This window comes from Puma concolor, chromosome F2 (genome assembly GCF_028749965.1).
Source record: "Puma concolor isolate L17-30 chromosome F2, mPumCon1.1.hap2, whole genome shotgun sequence".
Taxonomy (NCBI): Eukaryota; Metazoa; Chordata; class Mammalia; order Carnivora; family Felidae; genus Puma; species Puma concolor.
The window spans coordinates 49,264,327-49,290,314 of NC_141684.1; the positions used below are offsets into that span (position 1 = coordinate 49,264,327).

Consider the following 25,988-nt stretch of genomic DNA (forward strand, 5'->3'; position numbering starts at 1 on the left):
GACTTCTTCAAAAGTGCTTGCAGGATACACTCTAATCCAATGATAAGGAGAACTTTGCTTAATGCAATATTCAGAGCACAAAGAAGCAGGTCAGCAGCAATAGCAACAGAAACATTAATGGTAAGAATAAATAAAGGATTCATCAGACACTATAAGCATGATGAATTCTTTCTATACACACTTGGATAAGTGATCCAGTTCTACATTTTTACGTTAGTCTAAATGTGTGTAATAACAGGGAATTAAACATACCTACATTGATGGTTAATAGAGTATTTATTTGTTTCCTTTGAACTAATTTTTGTATATAAAACCCATGATATATATGGAATGTAGGGCTGGACAAAGATTCCACATATACTCATTTTTTTTAAGAATTAGATTGTTATGGTGGTAGGATGACAAATGTTAGGTGGCAATCAACACAAAGGCAGTTTGTCTCAGTCACTGAAGAGAAATAGAGGCCAAATCAACTGCACAAGGAATAGTCAATGATACTGTAATAGAGATGTAAATGGACAGATGGTAGCTACACTTGTGGTGAACACAGCATTATGTATAAAGTTGTCAAATCACTAAGTTGTACACCTAAGAAATTATAACTAAACAGACTATGTTAAGGAAGAAGAGAAAGATAAAATTATGACAAAATTTCCATTAGAAATAGTAAAAATGACAATATTTAAGAAAATATAATCACAGAACATAAAGGCTAACATTAAAATAGAGGGAAAAAAAGAGAAAGTGATAAATGAATATGGAAAGCAGATACCATATGTGGAAATTTTTCCTGAACAAGAAAACATAAATAATGGTATAGGGAAAAAAAATGTTCCCACACATAACATAAGAACATTGTTCTCATATATAAGACCTGAATATGAAGAACTAAATACCATGACCCAGAAAGGGAAAGAGAAAACATAATACATGATTTACAAAGATATCAGATATTCTAGATTCTACTGGTTGAATAAATTAATGTAACTATGTTTTGAAGATAAGCTATTATTTTAGCCCCCAGCCAAAACTCAGTTTGACTTTAATCTTCTCCACAGCAAAGTCCTGACAAACAGTAAGACAAATGAAGGGGGACAGGAAATATAAATAAATAAATAAATAAATAAATAAATAAATAAATATATATATATATAAAGTGAATTTTATTATTATATATTATATATTATATTATTTATAATTTTTATTACTCATATATTATGATATATAAATAATGCAAATATATTATAATATAATATATTATTTATAGTATATATTTTATATAATAAATAAAATATATAATATAATTATAATTAAATTATATATATTCATTATAATATTATATATTATTATATATAATGAGTTTTATTTTCCAATAAATATAAAAGAAATATAAGACCTCAAAGAATATAAAGTATCATAATCCCTCTTTGAAAAATACAATGTGATAAACATGCACCTGAAACTTAAATAATATGGACACTACACTAATAAAGGGTAGGTAAATTCTGTAAACCTTAACACAAATAATAGATTCCACATAGATTCTAATGAAAAGGGTATAAAAAGTAATAGTAATAATTTGGAAATTTCAGAAGAGAAGTGAAAGCATAAAATATATTTGTGCAGACCTCCTCACATAGCAGATAATTACTATTCACAACTTAAAGAATATTTTAAAATAATGGGGCCCTAATAATAATATTTGAAAGTGGGGCTCTGGGACACCTCAGTCAGTTAAGCATCCAACTCTTGGATCAGTTCTTGATCTCACAGTTCATGTGTTCAAGCCTGGCATTGGGCTCTGCGTTGACAGCGTGGAGTCAGCTTGGGATTCTCTGTCTCCCTCTATCTCTGCCCTTCCCCTACTCGCACACTATCTCTCTCTCTCAAAATAAATTAAACAATAAACATTAAAAATAATAATAATATTTGAAGGTATGAATGCAACTAGTCAAAGACTTAAAAATTAATATTCTTACTAATCAAATCATGATGTGAAGTGGAAAATTTTTCTCACTTTATACTAGGTTGTGAATATTCATTATCTAATGTTGATAAATCAAGAAACAGAGATTTAGGTATGGAATCTATTAAATATTTTTTTGTTCCAAATTATATGGCAGTAAAATTCATAAAGCAAAAATTTCAGGAATAAATGGAGACAAAATAATCTCAATACTAACTTTCTTTCCTTCTTACCTACAAATGAAGTAAAAAGTGAATTCAAAAGATCTGGGTCTTTGAAGGGAAAAAATAAATGACTGGCTTATCTTAACAAGGAAAATATGTAATAAGTACTCAAGGTCAGAAATGAAATTGGGAATAACTATAAACATCATTATAAAGAAAATCAAGAGTATTTTTAAAGCTATATACCAAAGTAATAAAAAAAAACTTACTGATTTTTCAGGAAAATGCATATTACCTAAATTGACCATAGAAGGGAGAGAAAATTTAAATAAATCAGTTGCCTTGAAAGAAATGGAGAATAATCTCATAGCAGTTTTTCTCTGCCATCCCCCTACATGCACACAAATAAAATATAATCATAGGTTATTTCTACCAAATCTTTATGTAAGAAATAATTGTAGTGCTAGTTAAATGCTTCTGAACACAGAGAAGAAAAGCTTCCAAATTTCTTTGATGAAACAAGGAAAACACTGATACCCAAATGTGACAACTAGAGCATGAAAAAGAAAACCAGAGACTGATTTCTTTTACAAATAAAAATAATTATTATAGGGGCAGCCAGGTGGCTCAGTTGGTTAAGCCTTGGACTCTTGATTTCAGCTCAGGTCATATCTCACAATCTGTGATATCGAGCCCCACATTGGGCTCCATGCTGACAGCACAGAGCCTGCTTGGGATTCTCTCTCTCTCTGTCACTCCCCTGATCACACAAACACATAATCTCTGTCTCTCTCAAAATAAATAAACAGTTTTAAAAAATGAATATTATCAGTATATGGTGCCCAGAAACATACTAACAGAGTATTATCACACAACAAAGTTCGATTTATCCAAGTAATTCAAAGAAATTTCAATGACAAAATATAACCATATAATTTACAAGTCAGAATTTAAAAAATCATAATCTCCACAGATACAGAATAAATATTCAATAAAACTCAGTATTGTTCTTAAATAATTTAATTTTTAAAAAGCTTCTTTTCTTAACTTGATGAATATATCAAACCAAAAGAAAGAATCATGTTTAATGTTGGAGCTAGAAGCAATAGCATAAGTTGCTATTATGCTTAATAGCATAAGATAAAAATATCCATCAGTACTGCAAATTTTTGGAAGTACCAAACTACACAATTTGATAAAAGAAATACACAAATGATGAAAAGTAGGAAAAAAAAGAGACAAAAACACTGCTTGCAAAATGTTATAATTATACAGGTAGAAAACAGAATTGCATAGACTGTAAACCCATCAGCATAGTCACTAAAACAGTAAAGAAACATTCAAAGAAAATACAGTATATATTCAATAGTTCCTTCTTGTCTCTAAACAATTGTGTCTTAAAACAACTGGAATAGTATAAGAAGGTAGGCATCAATGCCAGCTGTAAGTGGGAGGTGAAAGGTAGGATGTCACAACAGCCAAAAACAAGATGTGGAGGGCATCCATGTGTGGGGGTGGGCCTGTGCTGAGTACTGGAGATCAAGGGGAGTGAGGAGAACAATATGAAGTGGGAGAGGGAGGGGATCTGTCAGTGCTGAGTGTTAGACCCTTAGTGGGGATAAGATGGCAGTGAATATGGAAGATTAGCTACATAAAGGAAACTGATCAAAGGTATAGTTAATAGGAGTAAAGTTTCTTGCTTCAGAGAAGGGAATTACAAGTATAGAAAGCGAGAACATTAGAATGAAGCCTATAGTGTTGCACTGCAATTGGAATAAATTGGTGTAAACTCATGCTTTTCAATAAATTGATATGCAAATAAACATAAATATAAATTTTTATTCCTAGGATCTTTCCTCTAAGAGGACTTGGGAACAATAACACGCTAACATCAATGAACATACATAGCACCCAGATCTTGACTTCTAAATATAATTCTGCATTAAAATGAACCAGGGCTCGTTGGGAAAATGGCTGATTCTAGGGCTCAGATAGGGAGCAAGAAAATGGTTAAACTAACTTGAAGGCATTTCCAGTGGACTGTGAACAAGCTGGACACCAGACTATATAATGATAATAACTCATCAGGAGCCTTTGAACAAACTAGGAAATTATAATTTTACATTTATTTAATATTTTATGAAAACTGGATATTCCCATACTTTCAAAATACCTCTTCGCAAAATACTTATTAATCAAAAAAGGAAAAAGTAAATTTACTGCAAAGAAGATCTCCATATAACCACCTTAATCAATTGTTTAAAATGAAATCATCCACCCAATAAGATGGAAAGAGAACACAGTATCACTTCTATGACATTTCTACCAAAGATATCCTACTTGAATCTAATCATGAGGAAAGATCAGAGAAACCAAACTGAAGTATATTCTACTAAATAACTGATTTGTAATCTCCCAGCAATGAAAGGCAAGGAAAATGGAGAATGTTCCAGACTAAACAGAGAAGACAAGACAATGAAATGCAACATGAGATTTTGAATTGGATCCTTTTACTATAAAAATCATTATCAGAACAATTGGCTAAATTCAAATGGGAGGGGGCTAAGAATTAGATTACAGTAATTTATCTGTGTTAATGTTTTTACTTTGATGGATATATTGTGATTATGTAATAAGTAATTCCTTATTTTTAAAGAAATACGTGCTAAAATATTTAAGGCAAATTGAGTGTCAAATGGCTCTGAAAAAATAAGTTTCGTTATATTAAACTTACAAAATTTCCATAAGATTGCACTTTCAAATTTTTTAAATTTTACTTTTAAAAATTTAATAGCTTTTTCATATGATGACTTTTATATTTAGAAAATATAATGAGGAAAAGATATCATTCATAATAGCAAAGGAAAAAAAGATAAAATGCCAGAAATAAATTTTATTGAATGGCATAAAAAAACATTTGCAAAAATTGGAAGTAGGGATGAATTGAATATTGTAAAAAGTTCTTTTTTAAAATATTTATTTATTTATTTTGAGAGAGAGAGAGTGAGAGTAGGGGGAAGGGCAGAAACAGAGCAGAGAGATTCCGAAGAAGGCTCCACGGAGCCCAATGCAGGGCTCAGTCTCAGGAACCATGAGATCATGACCTGTCAAGAGCCTGATGCTTAACAGACTGAGCCACTCAGGCACCCCTTACAAGTTCTTAAGTAGGAATATTCAATATCATAAAGACATCAATTCTTCATAAATGAATCTTTAACACATTTCCAAATAAAATACCCACATGTTTATTTGCTGAAAAAGCCCAAATATTTCTAAAGGTCATAGAGAAAAACAAACATAAAAGGCTACAAGTCTTTTAAAAAAGAGTAATCAGTGAAGGTTAATCTTACCAGATACAGAAGTATATTATAATGCTTCAGAATTATAACAATTCAATACAAATGCATAAATATACAAGAAATAAGTGGAAAAAGTAAATAATAGTTTCCAGAAATACAGAATGCATATGAAAATTCAGCATATAATAAAAACTGGCATTTCAAATTAGTAAGAAAAAGATAGATTACTCAACAAATAGTGTTAGAATTGATTGGTCATTTGGAAAAACATTAAGTTGTAGCCATACATCACTATTCTAAAGTAAAACTATTGGAAAATAAATTCCAGATGCACCAAATATTTAACAACCCTAAAATTAAAAATAAAACTACAGGGGCGCCTGGGTGGCACAGTCGGTTAAGCGTCCGGCTTCAGCCAGGTCACGATCTCGCGGTCCGTGCGTTCGAGCCCCGCGTCGGGCTCTGGGCTGATGGCTCAGAGCCTGGAGCCTGTTTCAGATTCTGTGTCTCCCTCTCTCTCTGCCCCTCCCCTGTTCATGCTCTGTCTCTCTCTGTCCCAAAAAAATAAATAAATGTTGAAAAAAAATTTAAAAAAAATAAGATAAAACTGCATAAATAATAAAAGGAAGCAAGCAAAAATTATTTTTAAATTTTGGCATGAAGAATAGCATTCTAAGAAAGAATCAATAACAGAGGACAAAAACTGTCCAAGCAATCTAAAATATTTGTATAACACAAAAATCATAAACATGAAAAAAATACAAGCTGAGAAAAATACCTGCAAATTACATGCCAAAGGGCTAACTTATTTTATACACAAAGATTTCTTTCAAATAAAAGGAAAAATAAACCTCAATGAATGGGCAAGAGACATATAAGTAGATTGTTCACATAAATACAAATGACCACAAATATATGAAAAGATTCTAAATCTCACTTATAAAGAAATGCAAACTTACAGAGTAAATAAAACTATCTCCAATTAATTTATTGGCAGAATATTTGTTTTATAATGCATGATGTTAGTATAAATACTGTGAAATAGAAACTTGCATATGCTGATGGTAGGAGTAGAAATTAGTAAAAACTCTTTGAAGGCAACTTGTTAATAGTTATCAAAATTTAAAATGCACACATCCTTTGGCCTTGCAGTGCTATTAATACACATGCTTGCCAACTCAAGAGGGTAGTACAGGATGTTTATTTGATTTTAACAGCAAAAGTAACTAGAAAGAAATTCCCACTGTATTATTAGAGAGAATCCAGCTGTCAGGAGACTGAAACCACACCAGTAATTTCAATAGAAAAAAAATGATACAAAGAACTATTAGTCAAATATTAAAGAATTGAAGAGACAAAAAGGGAGCCACAAATATCATGCAGAAAGCATCTACCACCACTCTTTTTGCTGATGAAGCAAAGGGAAGAGGTTTAATTACTAAAACTTGGAAGCTGGAAGCAGTGGCCCTAAGAAGCAGTGCTTCTGAGACAGTGTACCAGCAGCTGGTGCTGGATTGTTGAGGGGATGTGATGAAGCTATTTCTGGCAACACTGGGGAAATTGCAAATGGAATTATCTGCTGCTGCTGGAACAAACAGCCGCTGCTTGGGTGAAAAAGATACACTCACAAGGAGAAGCAAACCAGAAACAGAAAACAAAAGGAGGGGCCCCTTGGTAGGTCAGTCAGTTAAGTGTCTGAGTCTTGGTCATGCTCTCATGGTTTGTGAGTTCCAGCCCTATGTGGGGCTTTGCGCTGACAGTGCAGAGCCTGCTTGGGATTCTCTCTCTCTCTCTCTCTCTCTCCCTCTCCTCTATATGCCCCTCCCCTGCTTGCTCTCTGTATCTCTCTCAAAATAAATAAACTTAAAAAAAAAGAAAAGAAGGGGCGCCTGGGTGGCGCAGTCGGTTAAGCATCCGACTTCAGCCAGGTCACGATCTCGCGGTCCGTGAGTTCGAGCCCCGCGTCAGGCTCTGGGCTGATGGCTCAGAGCCTGGAGCCTGTTTCCGATTCTGTGTCTCCCTCTCTCTCTGCCCCTCCCCCGTTCATGCTCTGTCTCTCTCTGTCCCAAAAACAAATAAAAACGTTGAAAAAAAAATTAAAAAAAAAAAAAAAAAGAAAACAAAAGGATAAACATATTCCTTAACTTTGCTCCTGCCTTCCAATCTCCCTCTAACACGTGCTATTGACAGACTCTAACAGGAAGCCAGCTGGCTTCTTGAAAAAAACTGGTTTGCAGAGCCCCAGCCCAGCATTACAAAGCAGAATATATAGAAGGGTGGAGTTGAAGATGAGACACAATATATTAAATAGCACATCCATTAGCAGTATTTTGGTGTATTTAAATAATGAAATATAATTATAGCCACTAAAATTAATAAGGTACATATCTACATATTGACATGAAAGGCCTTCATAATATGATACTAATAAGTAAAAAAAAAGTAGGATATAGGGTAATAAAAATGCTCTACCATATGCATTAAAATAATATAAAAATATATAAATATTAAAAATATATACATGTATATATAATGTTTACATATATGTAAAATATATAAACATTAAAAATATATACAAGGAAAATGTTTTTCATGATAGTTACTTTTGAGGATAAAATTAGGAGTATGGGTTGGGGGAAGACTCAACTTTTCAATAATTTTTTGTGCCTGATGCATATGTTATTACATAATAGCTTTTAAAAGACACCTACTCACCAAAATTCCCACAAATTGTGTAATATTTGTTCACCTTTCTTCTTTTATCACCTGCATGCTAGGCATTAGAGATACAAAGACATATGAAGGGTAACCACTTATCTCCAGATATTTATCTAATAAGAACCATAAACGTAAGGCACATTTTTATGATTTTGCAGGTCAGAGACATGGAAGACATTACTTCATACTGGAGAAGCCAGGAGAGTCTTTGCAGAGATTCAAGTCACTGACACTGGAATGATAAGAATAAATAGAGCAAGATAGATGGGAACTCCAAGAGGAAACATGAGCTAAGGCATAAAGTATGGTGAGGAGCATGATGTTATAACTCAAGGAATAATTTTCTCCCAGCATAGGAACTCTCCAGCTCTATTCTACAGAGACCATATAAAGGTAGAGTGTTAACTAGATTGCTAGGTAACATTGTTCGTGATAACAATGATCCCTGACTGAGGAGTTGCATATGAACCAAGAGAAAGTATAGATGATATACAAATACCTAATGGAGAGCCACTGAAATGGACTTTCCTGACCAAAGTGACTCTTTTTTTATCATTATAAATTTTTTATTGACATACAGGTGACACAGTTTGGAGATTCCTCAAAAAATTAAAAATAGAAATAGCATAGATACAGTAATTGCACTATGGGTATTTATTCAAAAAAACAAAAACATGAATTCAACAAGATATAGGAACCCCTATGTTTACTGCAGTATTATTTGTAATGGCCAAGATATGGAAACTACAATGACTCTTGTGAATGAGAAGTTCCTTGCAGAAAACTTAGCAACAGTGTCTATGGGATTTTTTATAAGAGATTTTGGTTTCTGCAGGGTATGACACTTTTAAGCCAGGACAATTCTACACCTGCCCTATGTGATTCTCATTACCTTGAACCTGAACTATGCTGGGGGTAAAGAGGATTGTGCTGCTGCTTAGGCAGCTGTGAAAACCACTGGCACAGAAGGGGAACATCTGACACTGCCCTTCTGGAAGATTACGGTTCTCTCCTACCCTTTGGAGCACATATGCCAAATATGGTCATCTGAATGCTTCACTGAACCTAGAAACTCCTCCTGTCCCCCTGAACAGTATTGCAGATAGGTTTTAAGAATGTCAATCAAAGCATTTTAGCTGTAATGGAGAGTTATATCAATGGAAATGTTAAGTCTAGAACATGAGAGACAGATTTTAGCAAAAGCGTGAAATTTTTAAATGCCAGAGACTGAAGAAAATGGATTGTAATCTAAGTTTTGGAAGAAAGTACAACCCTGACAGCTTTTGTGTGGAGAGTTAACATGATTAGATTCCTTTTCAAAACATCATATTTTTTTTTTTTTTTTTTAACATATATTTATTTATTTATTTATTTTTTTCTTTTTTTTTTTTTTTTTTTTTATATATGAAATTTATTGTCAAATTGGTTTCCATACAACACCCAGTGCTCATCCCAAAAGGTGCCCTCCTCAGTACCCATCACCCACCCTCTCCTCCCTCCCACCCCCCATCAACCCTTAGTTTGTTCTCAGTTCTCAACAGTCTCTTATGCTTTGGCTCTCTCCCACTCTAACCTCTTTTTTTTTTTTTTTTTTTTTTTTTGTTCCCCTCCCCCATGGGTTTCTCTTAAGTTTCTCAGGATCCACATAAGAGTGAAACCATATGGTATCTGTCTTTCTCTGTATGGCTTATTTCACTTAGCATCACACTCTCCAGTTCCATCCACGTTGCTACAAAAGGCCATATTTCATTTTTTCTCATTGCCACGTAGTACTCCATTGTGTATATAAACCACAATTTCTTTATCCATTCATCCGTTGATGGACATTTAGGCTCTTTCCATAATTTGGCTATTGTTGAGACTGCTATGAACATTGGGGTACAAGTGCCCCTATGCATCAGTACTCCTGTGTCCCTTGGATAAATTCCTAGCAGTGCTATTGCTGGGTCATAGGGTAGGTCTATTTTTAATTTTCTGAGGAACCTCCACACTGCTTTCCAGAGCGGCTGCACCAATTTGCATTCCCACCAACAGTGCAAGAGGGTTCCCGTTTCTCCACATCGTCTCCAGCATCTATAGTCTCCTGATTTGTTCATTTTGGCCACTCTGACTGGCGTGAGGTGATATCTGAGTGTGGTTTTGATTTGTATTTCCCTGATAAGGAGCGACGCTGAACATCTTTTCATGTGCCTGTTGGCCATCCGGATGTCTTCTTTAGAGAAGTGTCTATTCATGTTTTCTGCCCATTTCTTCACTGGGTTATTTGCTTTTCGGGTGTGGAGTTTGGTGAGCTCTTTATAGATTTTGGATACTAGCCCTTTGTCCGATATGTCATTTGCAAATATCTTTTCCCATTCCGTTGGTTGCCTTTTAGTTTTGTTGGTTGTTTCCTTTGCTGTGCAGAAGCTTTTGATCTTCATAAGGTCCCAGTAATTCACTTTTGCTTTTAATTCCCTTGCCTTTGGGGATGTGTCGAGTAAGAGATTGCTACGGCTGAGGTCAGAGAGGTCTTTTCCTGCTTTCTCCTCTAAGGTTTTGATGGTTTCCTGTCTCACATTCAGGTCCTTTATCCATTTTGAGTTTATTTTTGTGAATGGTGTGAGAAAGTGGTCTAGTTTCAACCTTCTGCATGTTGCTGTCCAGTTCTCCCAGCACCATTTGTTAAAGAGACTGTCTTTTTTCCATTGGATGTTCTTTCCTGCTTTGTCAAAGATGAGTTGGCCATACGTTTGTGGGTCTAGTTCTGGAGTTTCTATTCTATTCCATTGGTCTATGTGTCTGTTTTTCTGCCAATACCATGCTGTCTTGATGATGACAGCTTTGTAGTAGAGGCTAAAGTCTGGGATTGTGATGCCTCCTGCTTTGGTCTTCTTCTTCAAAATTACTTTCGCTATTCGGGGCCTTTTGTGGTTCCATAGGAATTTTAGGATTGCTTGTTCTAGTTTCGAGAAGAATGCTGGTGCAATTTTGATTGGGATTGCATTGAATGTGTAGATAGCTTTGGGTAGTATTGACATTTTGATAATATTTATTCTTCCAATCCATGAGCAGGGAATGTCTTTCCATTTCTTTAAATCTTCTTCAATTACCTTCATAAGCTTTCTATAGTTTTCAGCATACAGATCCTTTACATCTTTGGTTAGATTTATTCCTAGGTATTTTATGCTTCTTGGTGCAATTGTGAATGGGATCAGTTTCTTTATTTGTCTTTCTGTTGCTTCATTGTTAGTGTATAAGAATGCAACTGATTTCTGTACATTGATTTTGTATCCTGCAACTTTGCTGAATTCATGTATCAGTTCTAGCAGACTTTTGGTGGAGTCTATCGGATTTTCCATGTATAATATCATGTCATCTGCAAAGAGCGAAAGCTTGACTTCATCTTTGCCAATTTTGACGCCTTTGATTTCCTTTTGTTGTCTGATTGCTGATGCTAGAACTTCCAGCACTATGTTAAACAACAGCGGTGAGAGTGGGCATCCCTGTCGTGTTCCTGATCTCAGGGAAAAAGCTCTCAGTTTTTCCCCGTTGAGGATGATGTTAGCTGTGGGCTTTTCATAAATGGCTTTTATGATCTTTAAGTATGTTCCTTCTATCCCGACTTTCTCAAGAGTTTTTATTAAGAAAGGGTGCTGGATTTTGTCAAAGGCCTTTTCTGCATCGATTGACAGGATCATATGGTTCTTCTCTTTTTTTTTGTTAATGTGATGTATCACGTTGATTGATTTGCGAATGTTGAACCAGCCCTGCATCCCAGGAATGAATCCCACTTGATCATGTTGAATAATTCTTTTTATATGCCGTTGAATTCGATTTGCTAGTATCTTATTGAGAATTTTTGCATCCATATTCATCAGGGATATTGGCCTGTAGTTCTCTTTTTTTACTGGGTCTCTGTCTGGTTTAGGAATCAAAGTAATACTGGCTTCATAGAATGAGTCTGGAAGTTTTCCTTCCCTTTCTATTTCTTGGAATAGCTTGAGAAGGATAGGTATTATCTCTGCTTTAAACGTCTGGTAGAACTCTCCTGGGAAGCCATCTGGTCCTGGACTCTTATTTGTTGGGAGATTTTTGATAACCGATTCAATTTCTTCGCTGGTTATGGGTCTGTTCAAGCTTTCTATTTCCTCCTGATTGAGTTTTGGAAGAGTGTGGGTGTTCAGGAATTTGTCCATTTCTTCCAGGTTGTCCAATTTGTTGGCATATAATTTTTCATAGTATTCCCTGATAATTGCTTGTATCTCTGAGGGATTGGTTGTAATAATTCCATTTTCATTCATGATTGTATCTATTTGGGTCATCTCCCTTTTCTTTTTGAGAAGCCTGGCTAGAGGTTTGTCAATTTTGTTTATTTTTTCAAAAAACCAACTCTTGGTTTCATTGATCTGCTCTACAGTTTTTTTAGATTCTATATTGTTTATTTCTGCTCTGATCTTTATTATTTCTCTTCTTCTGCTGGGTTTAGGCTGCCTTTGCTGTTCTGCTTCTATTTCCTTTAGGTGTGCTGTTAGATTTTGTATTTGGGATTTTTCTTGTTTCTTGAGATAGGCCTGGATTGCAATGTATTTTCCTCTCAGGACTGCCTTTGCTGCGTCCCAAAGCGTTTGGATTGTTGTATTTTCATTTTCGTTTGTTTCCATATATTTTTTAATTTCTTCTCTAATTGCCTGGTTGACCCACTCATTCGTTAGTAGGGTGTTCTTTAACCTCCATGCTTTTGGAGGTTTTCCAGACTTTTTTCTGTGGTTGATTTCAAGCTTCATAGCATTGTGGTCTGAAAGTATGCATGGTATGATTTCAATTCTTGTAAACTTATGAAGGCCTGTTTTGTGACCCAGTATATGATCTATCTTGGAGAATGTTCCATGTGCACTCGAGAAGAAAGTATATTCTGTTGCTTTGGGATGCAGAGTTCTAAATATATCTGTCAAGTCCATCTGATCCAATGTCTCATTCAGGGCCCTTGTTTCTTTATTGATCGTGTGTCTAGATGATCTATCCATTTCTGTAAGTGGGGTGTTAAAGTCCCCTGCAATTACCACATTCTTATCAATAAGGTTGCTTGTGTTTATGAGTAATTGTTTTATATATTTGGGCGCTCCGGTATTCGGCGCATAGACATTTATAATTGTTAGCTCTTCCTGATGGATAGACCCTGTCACTATTATATAATGTCCTCCTTCATCTCTTGTTACAGCCTTTAATTTAAAGTCTAGTTTGTCTGATATAAGTATGGCTACTCCAGCTTTCTTTTGACTTCCAGTAGCATGATAAATAGTTCTCCATCCCCTCACTCTCAATCTAAAGGTGTCCTCAGGTCTAAAATGAGTCTCTTGTAGACAGCAAATAGATGGGTCTTGTTTTTTTATCCATTCTGATACCCTATGTCTTTTGGTTGGCGCATTTAATCCATTTACATTCAGTGTTATTATAGAAAGATATGGGTTTAGAGTCATTGTGATGTCTGTATGTTTTATGCTTGTAGTGATGTCTCTGGTACTTTGTCTCACAGGGTCCCCCTTAGGATGTCTTGTAGGGCTGGTTTAGTGGTGACAAATTCCTTCAGTTTTTGTTTGTTTGGGAAGACCTTTATCTCTCCTTCTATTCTAAATGACAGACTTGCTGGATAAAGGATTCTCGGCTGCATATTTTTTCTGTCTAGCACACTGAAAATCTCGTGCCAATTCTTTCTGGCCTGCCAAGTTTCAAAAGAGAGATCAGTCACGAGTCTTATAGGTCTCCCTTTATATGTGAGGGCACGTTTACCCCTTGCTGCTTTCAGAATTTTCTCTTTATCCTTGTATTTTGCCAGTTTCACTATGATATGTCGTGCAGAAGATCGATTCAAGTTCCGTCTGAAGGGAGTTCTCTGTGCCTCTTGGATTTCAATGCCTTTTTCCTTCCCCACTTCAGGGAAGTTCTCAGCTATTATTTCTTCAAGTACCCCTTCAGCACCTTTCCCTCTCTCTTCCTCCTCTGGGATACCAATGATGCGTATATTATTTCTTTTTAGTGTATCACTTAGTTCTCTAATTTTCCCCTCATATTCCTGGATTTTTTTATCCCTCTTTTTCTCAGCTTCCTCTTTTTCCATAACTTTATCTTCTAGTTCACCTATTCTCTCCTCTGCCTCTTCAATCCGAGCCGTGGTGGTTTCCATTTTGTTATGCATTTCATTTAAAGCGTTTTTCAGCTCCTCGTGACTGTTCCTTAGTCCCTTGATCTCTGTAGCGAGAGATTCTCTGCTGTCAGCTATACTGTTTTCAAGCCCAGCGATTAATTTTATGACTATTATTCTAAATTCACTTTCTGTTATATTATTTAAATCCTTTTTGATCAGCTCATTAGCTGTTGTTATTTCCTGGAGAGTCTTCTGAGGGGAATTCTTCCGCTTGGTCATTTTGGATAGTCCCTGGCGTGGTGAGGACCTGCAGGGCACTTCCCCTGTGCTGTGGTGTATAACTGGAGTTGGTGGGCGGAGCCGCAGTCAGACCTGATGTCTGCCCCCAGCCCACCGCTGGGGCCACAGTCAGACTGGTGCGTGCCTTCTCTTCCCCTCTCCTAGGGGCGGGATTCACTGTGGGGTGGGGTGGTCTGTCTGGGCTACTTGCACACTGCCAGGCTTGTGATGCTGAGGATCTGGCGTCTTAGCTGGGGTGGGTAGGCAAGGTGCACGGGGGCAGGAGGGGCAGGCTTAGCTTGCTTCTCCTTAGGTGATCCACTTCAGGAGGGGCCCTGTGGCAGCAGGAGGGAGTCAGATCCGCTGCCGGAGGTTTGGCTCCGCAGAAGCGCAGAGCTGGGTGTTTGCGCGGAGGGAGCAAGTTCCCTGGCAGGAACTGGTTCTCTTTGGGATTTTGGCTGGGGGATGGGCGGGGAAGATGGCGCTGGCGAGCGCCTTTGTTCCCCACCAAACTGAGCTCTGTCGTCCGGGGGCTCAGCAGCTCTCCTTCCCTTTGTCCTCCAGCCTTCCCGCTTTCTGAACAGAGCTGTTAACTTATGACTTCCCAGACGCTAAGTCGCGCTTGCTGTCGGAACACAGTCCGTCAGGCCCCTCCGCTTTTTGCAAGCCAGACTCGGGGGCTCTGCTTGGCCGGCGAGCCGCCCCTCCGCCCCGGCTCCCTCCCGCCAGTCCGTGGAGCGCGCACCGCCTCGCCGCCCTTCCTACCCTCTTCCGTGGGCCTCTCGTCTGCGCTTGGCTCCGGCGACTCCGTTCTGCTAATCCTCTGGTGGTTTTCTGGGTTATTTAGGCAGGTGTAGGTGGAATCTAAGTGATCAGCAGGACGCGCGGTGAGCCCAGCGTCCTCCTACGCCGCCATCTTCCCTAAACTCCCAAAACATCATATTTTTAAAAAGGAATCTGGTCCATACTATATGTCAGAAGGAACTCCAGAGATCAGTTCAGTGAAAAGTGACAGAGGACCAATCTAGGTGGTGGAGGGTAAAAGAGGACTAATGCAGGAGGTATTTCTGAGATAGACTGCCTAGAACAAAGCAGTAGCCTGAGATGTGAGGGACAATATAGTGTGGCAGCTAGCGGAGATCTGATTTGCAATGCATTGCAGTTTACTTCACTGTCTCCTGCCTGAAACCCCAGTCACGATTTGAGCTCAAGTTTAGGTTGCCATTACTTAATTTCTAAAGGTCACTCAAGATTTTCTGACAAAAAGTACAAGTACATAGACATTGTTATAACTGCGGTAAGAAAAAATAATAATAAATGCTTGTTTTTTCAACGTTTTTATTTTTATTTTTGGGACAGAGAGAGACAGAGCGTGAACGGGGGAGGGGCAGAGAGAGAGGGAGACACAGAATTGGAAACAGGCTCCAGGCTCCGAGCCATCAGCCCAGAGCCTGACGCGGGGCTCGAACTCACGGACCGCGAGATCGTGACCTGGCTGAAGTCGGACGCTTAACCGACTGCACCACCCAGGCGCCCCTAAATGCTTGTTTTTTTCAAAAAGACATACATCTTTTCTCCTTTGGGATTAAAAAAAAGCAACTTCTACACTGAAAAATAAGGTTGAGTAAATAATTTTCTAATACTTCTTTTCCTAAATTACCAAGTAGCATTTTCCACAGGGACTATTATGGATTATACACACACAGAGACATATATAAACATTCAACCATCTTTCCCACCTTTTATTCCTTCTTGGAATATCCATTCTCAGCATTTAGCTCTGTTTTTCAACCTTGTCTTCTTGTATACATTACACTACACAGTCTGCTTCTCTATCTTCTCCACTGACAGGCCACCCTTTTTCTTACTGCACTCCTAGGATTTGAATGCTTTAAAACTTTAAAATGGAGCAATAGTCACTTTTCCAGATAAATATATGTCTTGAAACTCCTTTCATCTTTAGTTTAGCCACTATAAAACTAAGAATCTCTCAAATTACAGGAAATGCCCTTGAAATGTTAGGAATGATAACATGGTTTTTTCAGGTTTTCTGTAAATGTACATCGTAAAATGGAAAAAAAAGCAAGGAAAATATTCACTTAGGAGTACTATCTTGTTTCTAAATTCCTTGAAGTGTCTCTAGTCTTCTCTTGAGTGCCATTTTTTTCCTTCTACATCCTCCTATGTTGAAACAAGCAAGATGTACTTACAAATATCTTGTGAACCTGAAATACTTTTGTTACTGGAACAAAAACAATTAAAAAAAAAACTTTTGTTAAAGCACTGAAATTCTTTCTCCCAGATAAACCAGTAGTTAAAATGAAAAAGCATTTTTGAACTTGTCCTTTCCCAGAATAAGCCTAATAAGCATGAAGAAAATAGAAGCAAAGCTATTAACCCAAAGATTGGTAACTAGACCATACTCTAATGGTAAGTGTAAAAGGGGCTTCCTCCAAACAAATACTAAAGGACAGCTCCCTGACTTCTATTAAAAAAAAATTTAAGACATATTTCTTCCCTTTGTCTCTTCAGGATATCAACTTCTAATAATAACAGGGTATGTGTTTACCTAGACCCAGATGCTATTTCACCCAGGTGGTAAAACTACTATAGATTTTGTTAACTGTAAGTTTTTAAAACAATTCTCATCCAGAATAAGAAGTGGCAAGATGTTTTTTGCTTTTGAGAACAATCATCTCTTTCCAAGGGTTAGCAAGCTGTGAAGAATCCTGAGACACAAGTCAAAAAGACTATAGAAGGAGAAAACTGGAAAGTTTCAAAGAAAAAACGTGTAAGTGATTTAAGAAGCTTAACTACTTGGAGTGCCTGTGAGCCTGGATTTCAGTTAAGGAGACAGCACTGGAGGGTTGTTTAAAGATGCATGGCATATTCTCTCCCTTAAATTAAGAGTGCCTCTAAGTAGTCAAAATGGCAAAATGCAACAATGCATATACATCATTCAACTGGTAAAATGTAGATGGCATTTCAGGGTGGTGGGTAGGAGGAAACGGTACTGCTACTGACTTTGTTGCTGTTTTGAGAAAATTCACTGCACGAATGATACTATGAAGATTCTCTACCACTTGCCAACTGTGTGAACCTTGGTATGAAACCCAAGCCTCACTATCCTTAACTGTAAAGTGGACCATGTATTAGTTTTCTATTGTTGCTGAAACAAATTACCATAAACATGTCAACTTAAATCACAAATTTATGATCTTACAGCTTTAGAAGTCAGAAGCCTGAAAGAGATCTATGTTAAAATCAAGTTGTCAGCAGGGCTGCATTCCTTTTGGCAGCTCTAAGGGAGACTCTGTTGCTTTGCTTGTCCAGCTTCTAGAGGCTGCCCAAATTCTGTGGTTCACGTCCCCTTTCCATCTTCAAAGCCAACAAGGGTAATTGAGCCTTTCTCACTCTGAATCTCACTGACTCTGAGTCACACAGCTCCCTCTTTCACTTACAAGGACCCTTTTGATTACAGTGGGCTCAATGCAAAATCCAGAATCTTCTCCCATTGCAAGGTCAGCTGATTAGCAGCCTTAATTCCATCTGCAACCTTAATTCCTCTTGCCATGCAGCACAGTTAATTCACAGATTCCAGGGATCAGGATATGCACATCATTGGGGCCATTATTCTGCCTTCTACAGACCTCATAAGGATCTTGTGAGAAATAAATGAGATAACATAACATGCAAAGTGCTTACCCACTGCCTATAAAAAGCCTTCAAATACTACTCACATATAAAATTTACATATAAGGTAAACATGACTCACTAAATGTAACCTAACTAAAGGTATCCAAAGTAAGTCAGGATATATATAATAGTTGGATTTTTTTTCCAGTTTTATTAAGAAATATTTAACATATATCAGTGTATAAGTTTAAGGTATATAGCATAATTGTTTGATTTACATATACTGTGAAATGATTATAATAGGTTTAGTTAACATCCATCATCTCATACAGATATAAAAAGGAAACGGATAAAAAATTATCCTTGTGTAGGGGCGCCTGGGTGGCGCAGTCGGTTAAGCGTCCGACTTCAGCCAGGTCACGATCTCGCGGTCCGTGAGTTCGAGCCCCGCGTCAGGCTCTGGGCTGATGGCTCAGAGCCTGGAGCCTGTTTCCGATTCTGTGTCTCCCTCTCTCTCTGCCCCTCCCCCGTTCATGCTCTGTCTCTCTCTGTCCCAAAAATAAATAAACGTTGAAAAACAAAATTAAAAAAAAAATTATCCTTGTGATGAGAACTCTTATGATCTACTCTCTTAACTTCTCTATACAGCATATAGCAGTGTTAACTATAGCCATCAGGTTGTACATCACATCCCTAGTGCTTATTTATCTTGTAACTGGAAGTTTGTACCTTTTGACCACCTTCCCCCAATTTATCCTTCCTCCCCCCCCCCCCCCCCACCCTCTGGTAACCATAATCTGATCTCTATGAAGTTTTTTTTTTTTTTTTGAGATTCTACATGTAATGAGATCATACAGTATTTGTCTTTGTATGTGGCTTATTTCACATAATGTCTTCATCCATATTGTTGCAAAGGGTGGGCTTCTCTTGTTTTTTATGGATGAATAATATTCACTTGTATATATACCACAACTTCTTTATCCATTCAGGCATCAATGAACACTTAGGTTGTTTCCATGTCTTGCCTATTGTAAGTAATGTTTCTATGAAAATAGGGTGCAGACAACTCTTTAACATTTTAATTACCTTTGGATATATTTCCAGAAGTGGAATTGCTGGATCATATGGTAGTTGTATACTCCATACTGTTTTCTGTAGTAGCTGTACTAATTTAAAATCCTATCAACAGTGCACAGAGGTTCCCTTTTCTCCAAATCCACACCAGCATTTGTTATCTCTTATCTTTTTTGATAATGACCATTCTAAAAGGCATGAGGTAATATTGAGGTTTTAATTTGCATTTCCCTATTGACTAGTGATTGTAAGCATCTTTTCACATACCTGTTGGCCTTTTGTAAACTTTCCATAGAGAAATGTCTATTTAGGTCCTTTGCCTATTATATAATTCAATTAGTATTATTTTTTTGCTACTGAGCTGTATGAGTTATTTATATACTTTAAATATTAACCCCTTATCAGATACATAGTTTGCAAATGTTTTTTACCATTGTGTAGGTTGTCTTTTCACTTTGGTGGTGCTTTCTTCTGCAGTGTAGAACTTTTTTAGTTTGATACAATCCCACTTTTTTGTTGTTGTTGTTGCCTGTGCTTTAGGTGTCATATCTAAAAACGCATACCAAAACCTATGTCAAAGAATTTTTCTACGTTTGTTTTATAGGAGCTTCATAGCTTCAGGTCTTATATTTCAGTCTCTAATCCATTTTGAGTTAATATTTGTGAATATTGTAAGATAAGGGTCAAGTTTCATTGTTTTACTTTTGAATATACAGTTTTCTCAGCATGATTTATTGAAGAGACTGTCTTTTCTTAATTGAGTGTTCTTGGTTCCCTTGTCAAATACTAGTTGACTGTATTAGGTTTACTTCTGGACTTTCAATTCTGTTCCAATGACTATTTGTTTTTGTACCAGTACTATACAGTACTGCCTGAATGAGTATAGCATTGTAGTATCCTGCTTTGTTCTTCTTTCTCACAGTATTTTTGGATATTTGGAGTCTTTTGTGTTTCTATTTTTAGGAGTTTTTTTTTCTTTTTCTGTAAGAAATGCCCCTGGAATTGTGGTACGGGTTGCATCAAATCCATACAAATTTTGGTAGTATTGACATTTTAATAATATCAACTCTTTCAATCCATGAACACAAGATAACTTTCCATTTATTTATGTCTTCTTTGATTTCTTTCACTAATATCCCAATAACTTTCAGACTAGAAATCTTTCACCCCCTTGGTTAAATTTATTCCTAAGTATTTTATTGTTTTTGATACTATTTAAGAGGGATTGATTTCTTTATTTCATTTTCAGAAAATTCATTGTTAGTGTATAGAAACACTGATTTTTGTATGTTAATTTTGCATCCTGCAACTTTACTGAGTTCCTTGATTAGTTCTAACAGTTTTTTTGGTTGAGTCTTGGGTTTTCTATATATAAAATCATGTCATCTGCAAATGGAGACAATTTTAGCTGGATTTTTTTAAGGTCCTTAACTGAACCTTCCTATTTATGCCTATTGCAGTTTGAATCATTCCCATTTATATCTTCTTTATAACTCAGATTTAGTCAAATTATCAATTGAAAGCATATTCACATGTGCTTTCATGAGATCATTGTTTCAGCAGAGACAGAGTTTGCTAAGGGAAGTTGTCTATTTGCTAGAGTTAGCACAAAGACCGAGTTACTAAGCAAGCAGGACACATCTCCAAAGAGAAGTCATAGACATAGAACATCAACTAGGAACCTCTGAAGGGAAAACTGTGCTCCACAGCTTTCCATTATGCTCTATTCAGTTCTGAGATCAAATTGCTACTGACTTTTCATCTTTTTATCACTTCACACAAGTTAAGTGTCCTTGGGAGACACTACACATATCTCATATGAGCACACTACACATATGAGCACATATCTCATCCCATTGATTCTAAATTAATTTGATTGTTTGGCAGCTACTGTGCTTCCTAGGCTGCTAAAGAAATTGTCTTAGGGTGATTTTTTTTTCTTTTGTATAAATAAAACCTGTCCAGTAGAAGCTGTGGATTTTGCAAAATTACATTCAATATTTAGTTAATATACGTGAATATAATGTTAATATGTGAACATATACAGTTATATTCTATATATATTATATATATAGTATATATATTATATTATATATATAATATGTGAATATATAAAGTTAACATGTGAATATAATTCACATAGAAATTCAAAACATTGACTACATTCAAGACTTTTTTCACAATAATAAAAACATATAAAAGTAACATATTTAGGAATTAGTTTGATTTAACATAAAGACTTTGTCTAACACTATTCAAGACATAAATATACCCCTTCAAAAGGTTGTCAACTGCTGCCATCTTTTCCCCTAAAGACTATAATTATTAATTTTAAAAAACTGATGTGAAAAAGTTAACTATCACAGGAAGATAAAAGATAGACAGGTTAACTTTTTCAAGTCATACAGCAAACTTACCCAATGAATATTAAAAAAACAAAACAAATGCTTTATTGAAGTTGAAAAATACCAAGATTATATCTTTGTTATCTAGAAGATTTTTTTTAATCTCAACTATCACTAAGACTGTTCTATATTATTAGTCAGTATATTGATAATCAAATATAGATATATGAATTTTCTAGCTATGACAAGAAGCCTTGAGAAAACGTTCTGGGTGTAGACTGACTATATAAAATAAGAAAATGCTGTCAATTGTATAAACTTCAAAATATTTAACTCTACTTTATAATTCCTATCATATAAATCAAACACTACAAAATAAAAACAAAATTAAATAGGAATACATTTCAGAGGAAGAATAATGGAAATTATCTCTTTTTTTTCCTTGAAAATTTTAATCAGAATTCTCCTAGTGAAAACTAAGTATTAAGTAGCTCACAAAGGGCAGGGCTGTAAGACTGACTCTGGGTAAGCACAAGAAGACCTGCCAGAAACAAGGGGTTTGATCACTGGTGAGCCATGTGATCTTTCCATGCCTTTATTTTCTTTTTTCTTTAAAAGTATTTCTTACCTGAAGTTCTGAAAGTTCATAAAGATCCTAACCTTACGAATAATATACTTGAAATCTAGACGATTGAAATGACTTCAGGGGGACAAAGTGCCCCATTTCCTTTTTTTTTTTTTAAGTTCATTCTATTAATTTTGAGAGACAGAGAGATAATCCCAAACAGGCTCTGCACTATCAGCACAGGGTCCGATGCAGGGCTGGAACTCATTAACCGTGAGATCAGTAATCGAGTCAGGCGCTTAACCAACTGCGCCACCCAGGCACCCCAGAAGTGCCCCATTTCTTATATCTGGGGTTAAGTAGCACTGAAAACTATGACCAACTGTTGATGTATTCCTTACTCACTTGGTAAACTGCGAAGTGGAGGAGGCGGCACATTGTTTATAGCTATCATATGAGACAAAATAGCTGCTGGGAGAGAAGGCAGAGGCATCCTGATGGCTCCAAGGCAGCTGGTCAGAGGCTACTGGAGAGGCAAATGATCCTTCTTTGCCTTGAAGCATCATAAAGCAGAATCCTCAAGGTACTCTTTGATAGGCTGAGTACTATGGAATCTTCATGTTCACAGTTCTTATACAGTGCACACCATTTCCAAGAGTTAAATATAGACCAGAAAGAACTATATCCTAATCCTAGTCCAGTGTAATTTATGAAGGGGGTTTTGTTATCTATAAAGAGTAGTAAGAATGAAAAAGGAAATTCTACAAGGCAGATACAGGAAAATCAACAGCACATGAGTCCAGATTAGGTGAAATAATTCATTTCATTAGTCACCCATAGTCCGGAAACCTTTTTTCTACCTCCTAAATGTTTACATTGGGTATTAGATACCTTATTTGTAGTACCAGCAACAGGCTATTTATACTGATCTCCATGGCTACATACACAGGGTAAAATATCTCTTCTAATTATACACCAATAAACTTACCCCTGCTTATATGCAACCATATTCTACTGTAGTGTGACATATTTTTTGGTTATCTTCTGTTGCTTCAAAATAATGAGGGCTCATTACAAAGACTAGGGTTTAGAGTCTTAATTAATGTATCTTTTGATCTGTGTTATCTCTCAAGCCTTTAAAAATATTTTCCTGGTTGGCACAAAAAGAGACACTCAGATCAATGGAGCAGAATAGAAAACCCAGAAATGGACCCACACACATATGGCCAACTAATCTTTGACAAAGCAGGAAAGAATATCCAATGGAATAAAGGAAGTCTCTTCAGCAAGTGGTGCTGGGAAAACTGGACAGCGACATGCAGAATAAACCTGGACCACTTTCTTACACCATACACAAAGATAAACTCAAAATGGATGAACAACCTAAATGTAAGACAGGAAGCCATAAAAATTCCCAAGGAGAAAGCAGGATAAAACCTCTTTGACTTGGCCACAGCAATTTCTTACTCAACACGTCTCCAGAGGCAAGAGAAACAAAAGCAAAAATGAACTATTACGACCTCATCAAAATAAAAAGTTTCTGCACAGCGAAGGAAACAATCAGCAAAACTAAAAGGCAACCAACAGAATGGGAGAAGATATTTGCAAATGACATATCACAAAAAGGGTTAGTACCCAAAAATCTACAAAGAATTTGTCAAACTCAACACCCAAAAAGCAAATAATCCAGTGAAGAAATGGGCAAAAGACATGAATAGACACTTCTCCAAAGAAGACATCCAGATGGCCAACCGACGCATGAAAAAATGCTCAACATCACTCATCATCAGGGAAATACAAATCAAAACCACAGTGTACCACCTCACACCTGTCAGAATGGCTAACATTAACAACTCAGACAACAACAGATGTTGGTGAGGATGCGGAGAAAGAGGATCTCTTTTGCACTGCTGGTGGGAAGGCAAACTGGTGCAGCCACTCGGGAAAACAAGATGGAGGTTCCTCAAAAATTAAAAATAGAACTATGACCCAGCAATTGCACTACTAGATATTTATCCAAGGGATACAGGTATGCTGTTTCAAAGGGGCACATGCCAATGTTTATAGCAGCACTATCAACAATAGCCCAAGTAAGGAAAGAGCACAAATGTCCATCGATGGATGAATGGATAAAGAAGATGTGGTCTATATATACAATAGAGTATTACTCGACAATCAGAATGAAATCTTGCCATTTGCAACTACGTGGATGGAACTAGAGGGTATTATGCTAAGAGAAATTAGTCAGTCAGAGAAAGACAAATATCATATGACTTCACTCATAGGAGGACTTTAAGATACAAAACAGATGAACATAAGAGAAGGGGAGCAAAAATAATATAAAAACCGGGAGGGGGACAAAACAGAAGAGACTCTTAAATATGGAGAACAGAGGGTTACTGGAGGGGTGTGGGAGTGGGGGGTGGGCTAAATGGGCATTAAGGAATCTACTCCTGAAATCACTGTTGAATATATGATAACTAACTTGAATGTAAATTTTAAAAAATAAATTAAAAAAAATTTCCTAGTGTCATAACTGTAATAAATAATACTCAAAGGACTGTGACTGATGCCTGAGCCTGACCACTAGAACGGTAACAATTTATTGATCAACTTCATCTAGAAAACATTAATAACTAGAATTGAAAACTTTAGTTGGACTATAAAAGTAACACATTTATGTTGCAACAGTTCCTATTAAATTGTATCTGCACTAAATCAATCAATCAATAGTATCTGTGTAATAAACTTCACCACAACTTTTCAATTTAATATATTTTCCTGTCCCCAGTTTTATAAACTCTGGACTCAGTGTAGACTCAAATCTGTTGAGTCTTACCATTGCTTTTCATTTTTATTTCTTATATACTAGTCAGATACCTTTACCTGCATAGGTCCTATCACAGAATTGTACCTTGACATCCCTACCATACCACCTTCGTAATCCCTACAGCCTTCATTTGACAGACTCCCAGATCTATTCTCTTCTCATCCTCACAGTCAAAACTCAAAGAACCAAGGATAGGTTATAAAAGTTAATTACAAAGTACTTTTGCATTTTTCATGTATTTTGAACAGATGGGTCTCTATTAGATGATTTTTTTCCCTTTGACAAATTGTTTTGATCAAATGAATCAAAGAAGTTTTCGAAGTCCCAAAGTTTCATAATGATCAATTTCCTCTCTGATTCCAATTTCATCAGTTCTTATTTTTATTTATTTCCTAGGTTTTTTCCCCTTCTTTTCTAAATTTTCACCTTTTCTTTTTTCTTTTCTATATTTCCCATATAGAAAACACATATAATGAAACCTACATATCATAGTAATTTCACATCAAACTCAATCTTGCTTGAAAATTCTTTTAAAAATATGAAAAATTGACAATACAAGTAAGAACATCAAGAGAAAACAGCAAAACAATTTTAAAAGCTCACTTAGTTTTATCTGAGTTTATATAATTTTCATGGTTTTGTGTATTTTCTAATATCTGCTGGTATATGTCAGGAAAGAATCCATCATATCACAAATTCAGCTCCTCCAAATGTTTCCTTTTCTTTTTTTTAAGTTTATTTATTTATTTTAAGAGAGACGGAGAAAGCATGAGCAGGGGAGGGGCAGAGGGAGAAGGAAAGAGAGATAATTTCAAGCAGGCTCCAGGCTGCCAGCACAGAGCTTGACACAGGGCTCAACTCACAAACCTGTGAGATCACGATCTGAGCCGAAACCTACAGTCAGACACTTAACTGACTGAGCCACCCAGGCACCTCTCCTCCAAATGTTTTCAATAAGTCTTTCCAAGGTATTCTGAATCCACTTCCGATT

At 36.3% G+C, this 25,988-nt stretch overlaps 1 protein-coding gene across 4 annotated transcripts in view; it reads right to left on the reverse strand.

Moving 5' to 3' along the window:
• The window catches only part of CNBD1 (cyclic nucleotide binding domain containing 1), a 492,838-nt gene extending 470,123 nt beyond the window's left edge, over positions 1-22,715 (reverse strand). For all 4 annotated transcript variants that reach the window (XR_015246579.1, XM_086695101.1, XM_086695102.1 and 1 more), the window contains exon 1: positions 22,573-22,715. Coding sequence is in view for 3 of the 4 variants with exons in the window: in XM_086695101.1 (XP_086551227.1) it covers positions 22,573-22,660 (88 nt within the window). In the remaining variant the exon portion in view is untranslated. The remainder of the gene's footprint in view (positions 1-22,572) is intronic.
• Positions 22,716-25,988: the final 3,273 nt, after the last annotated feature.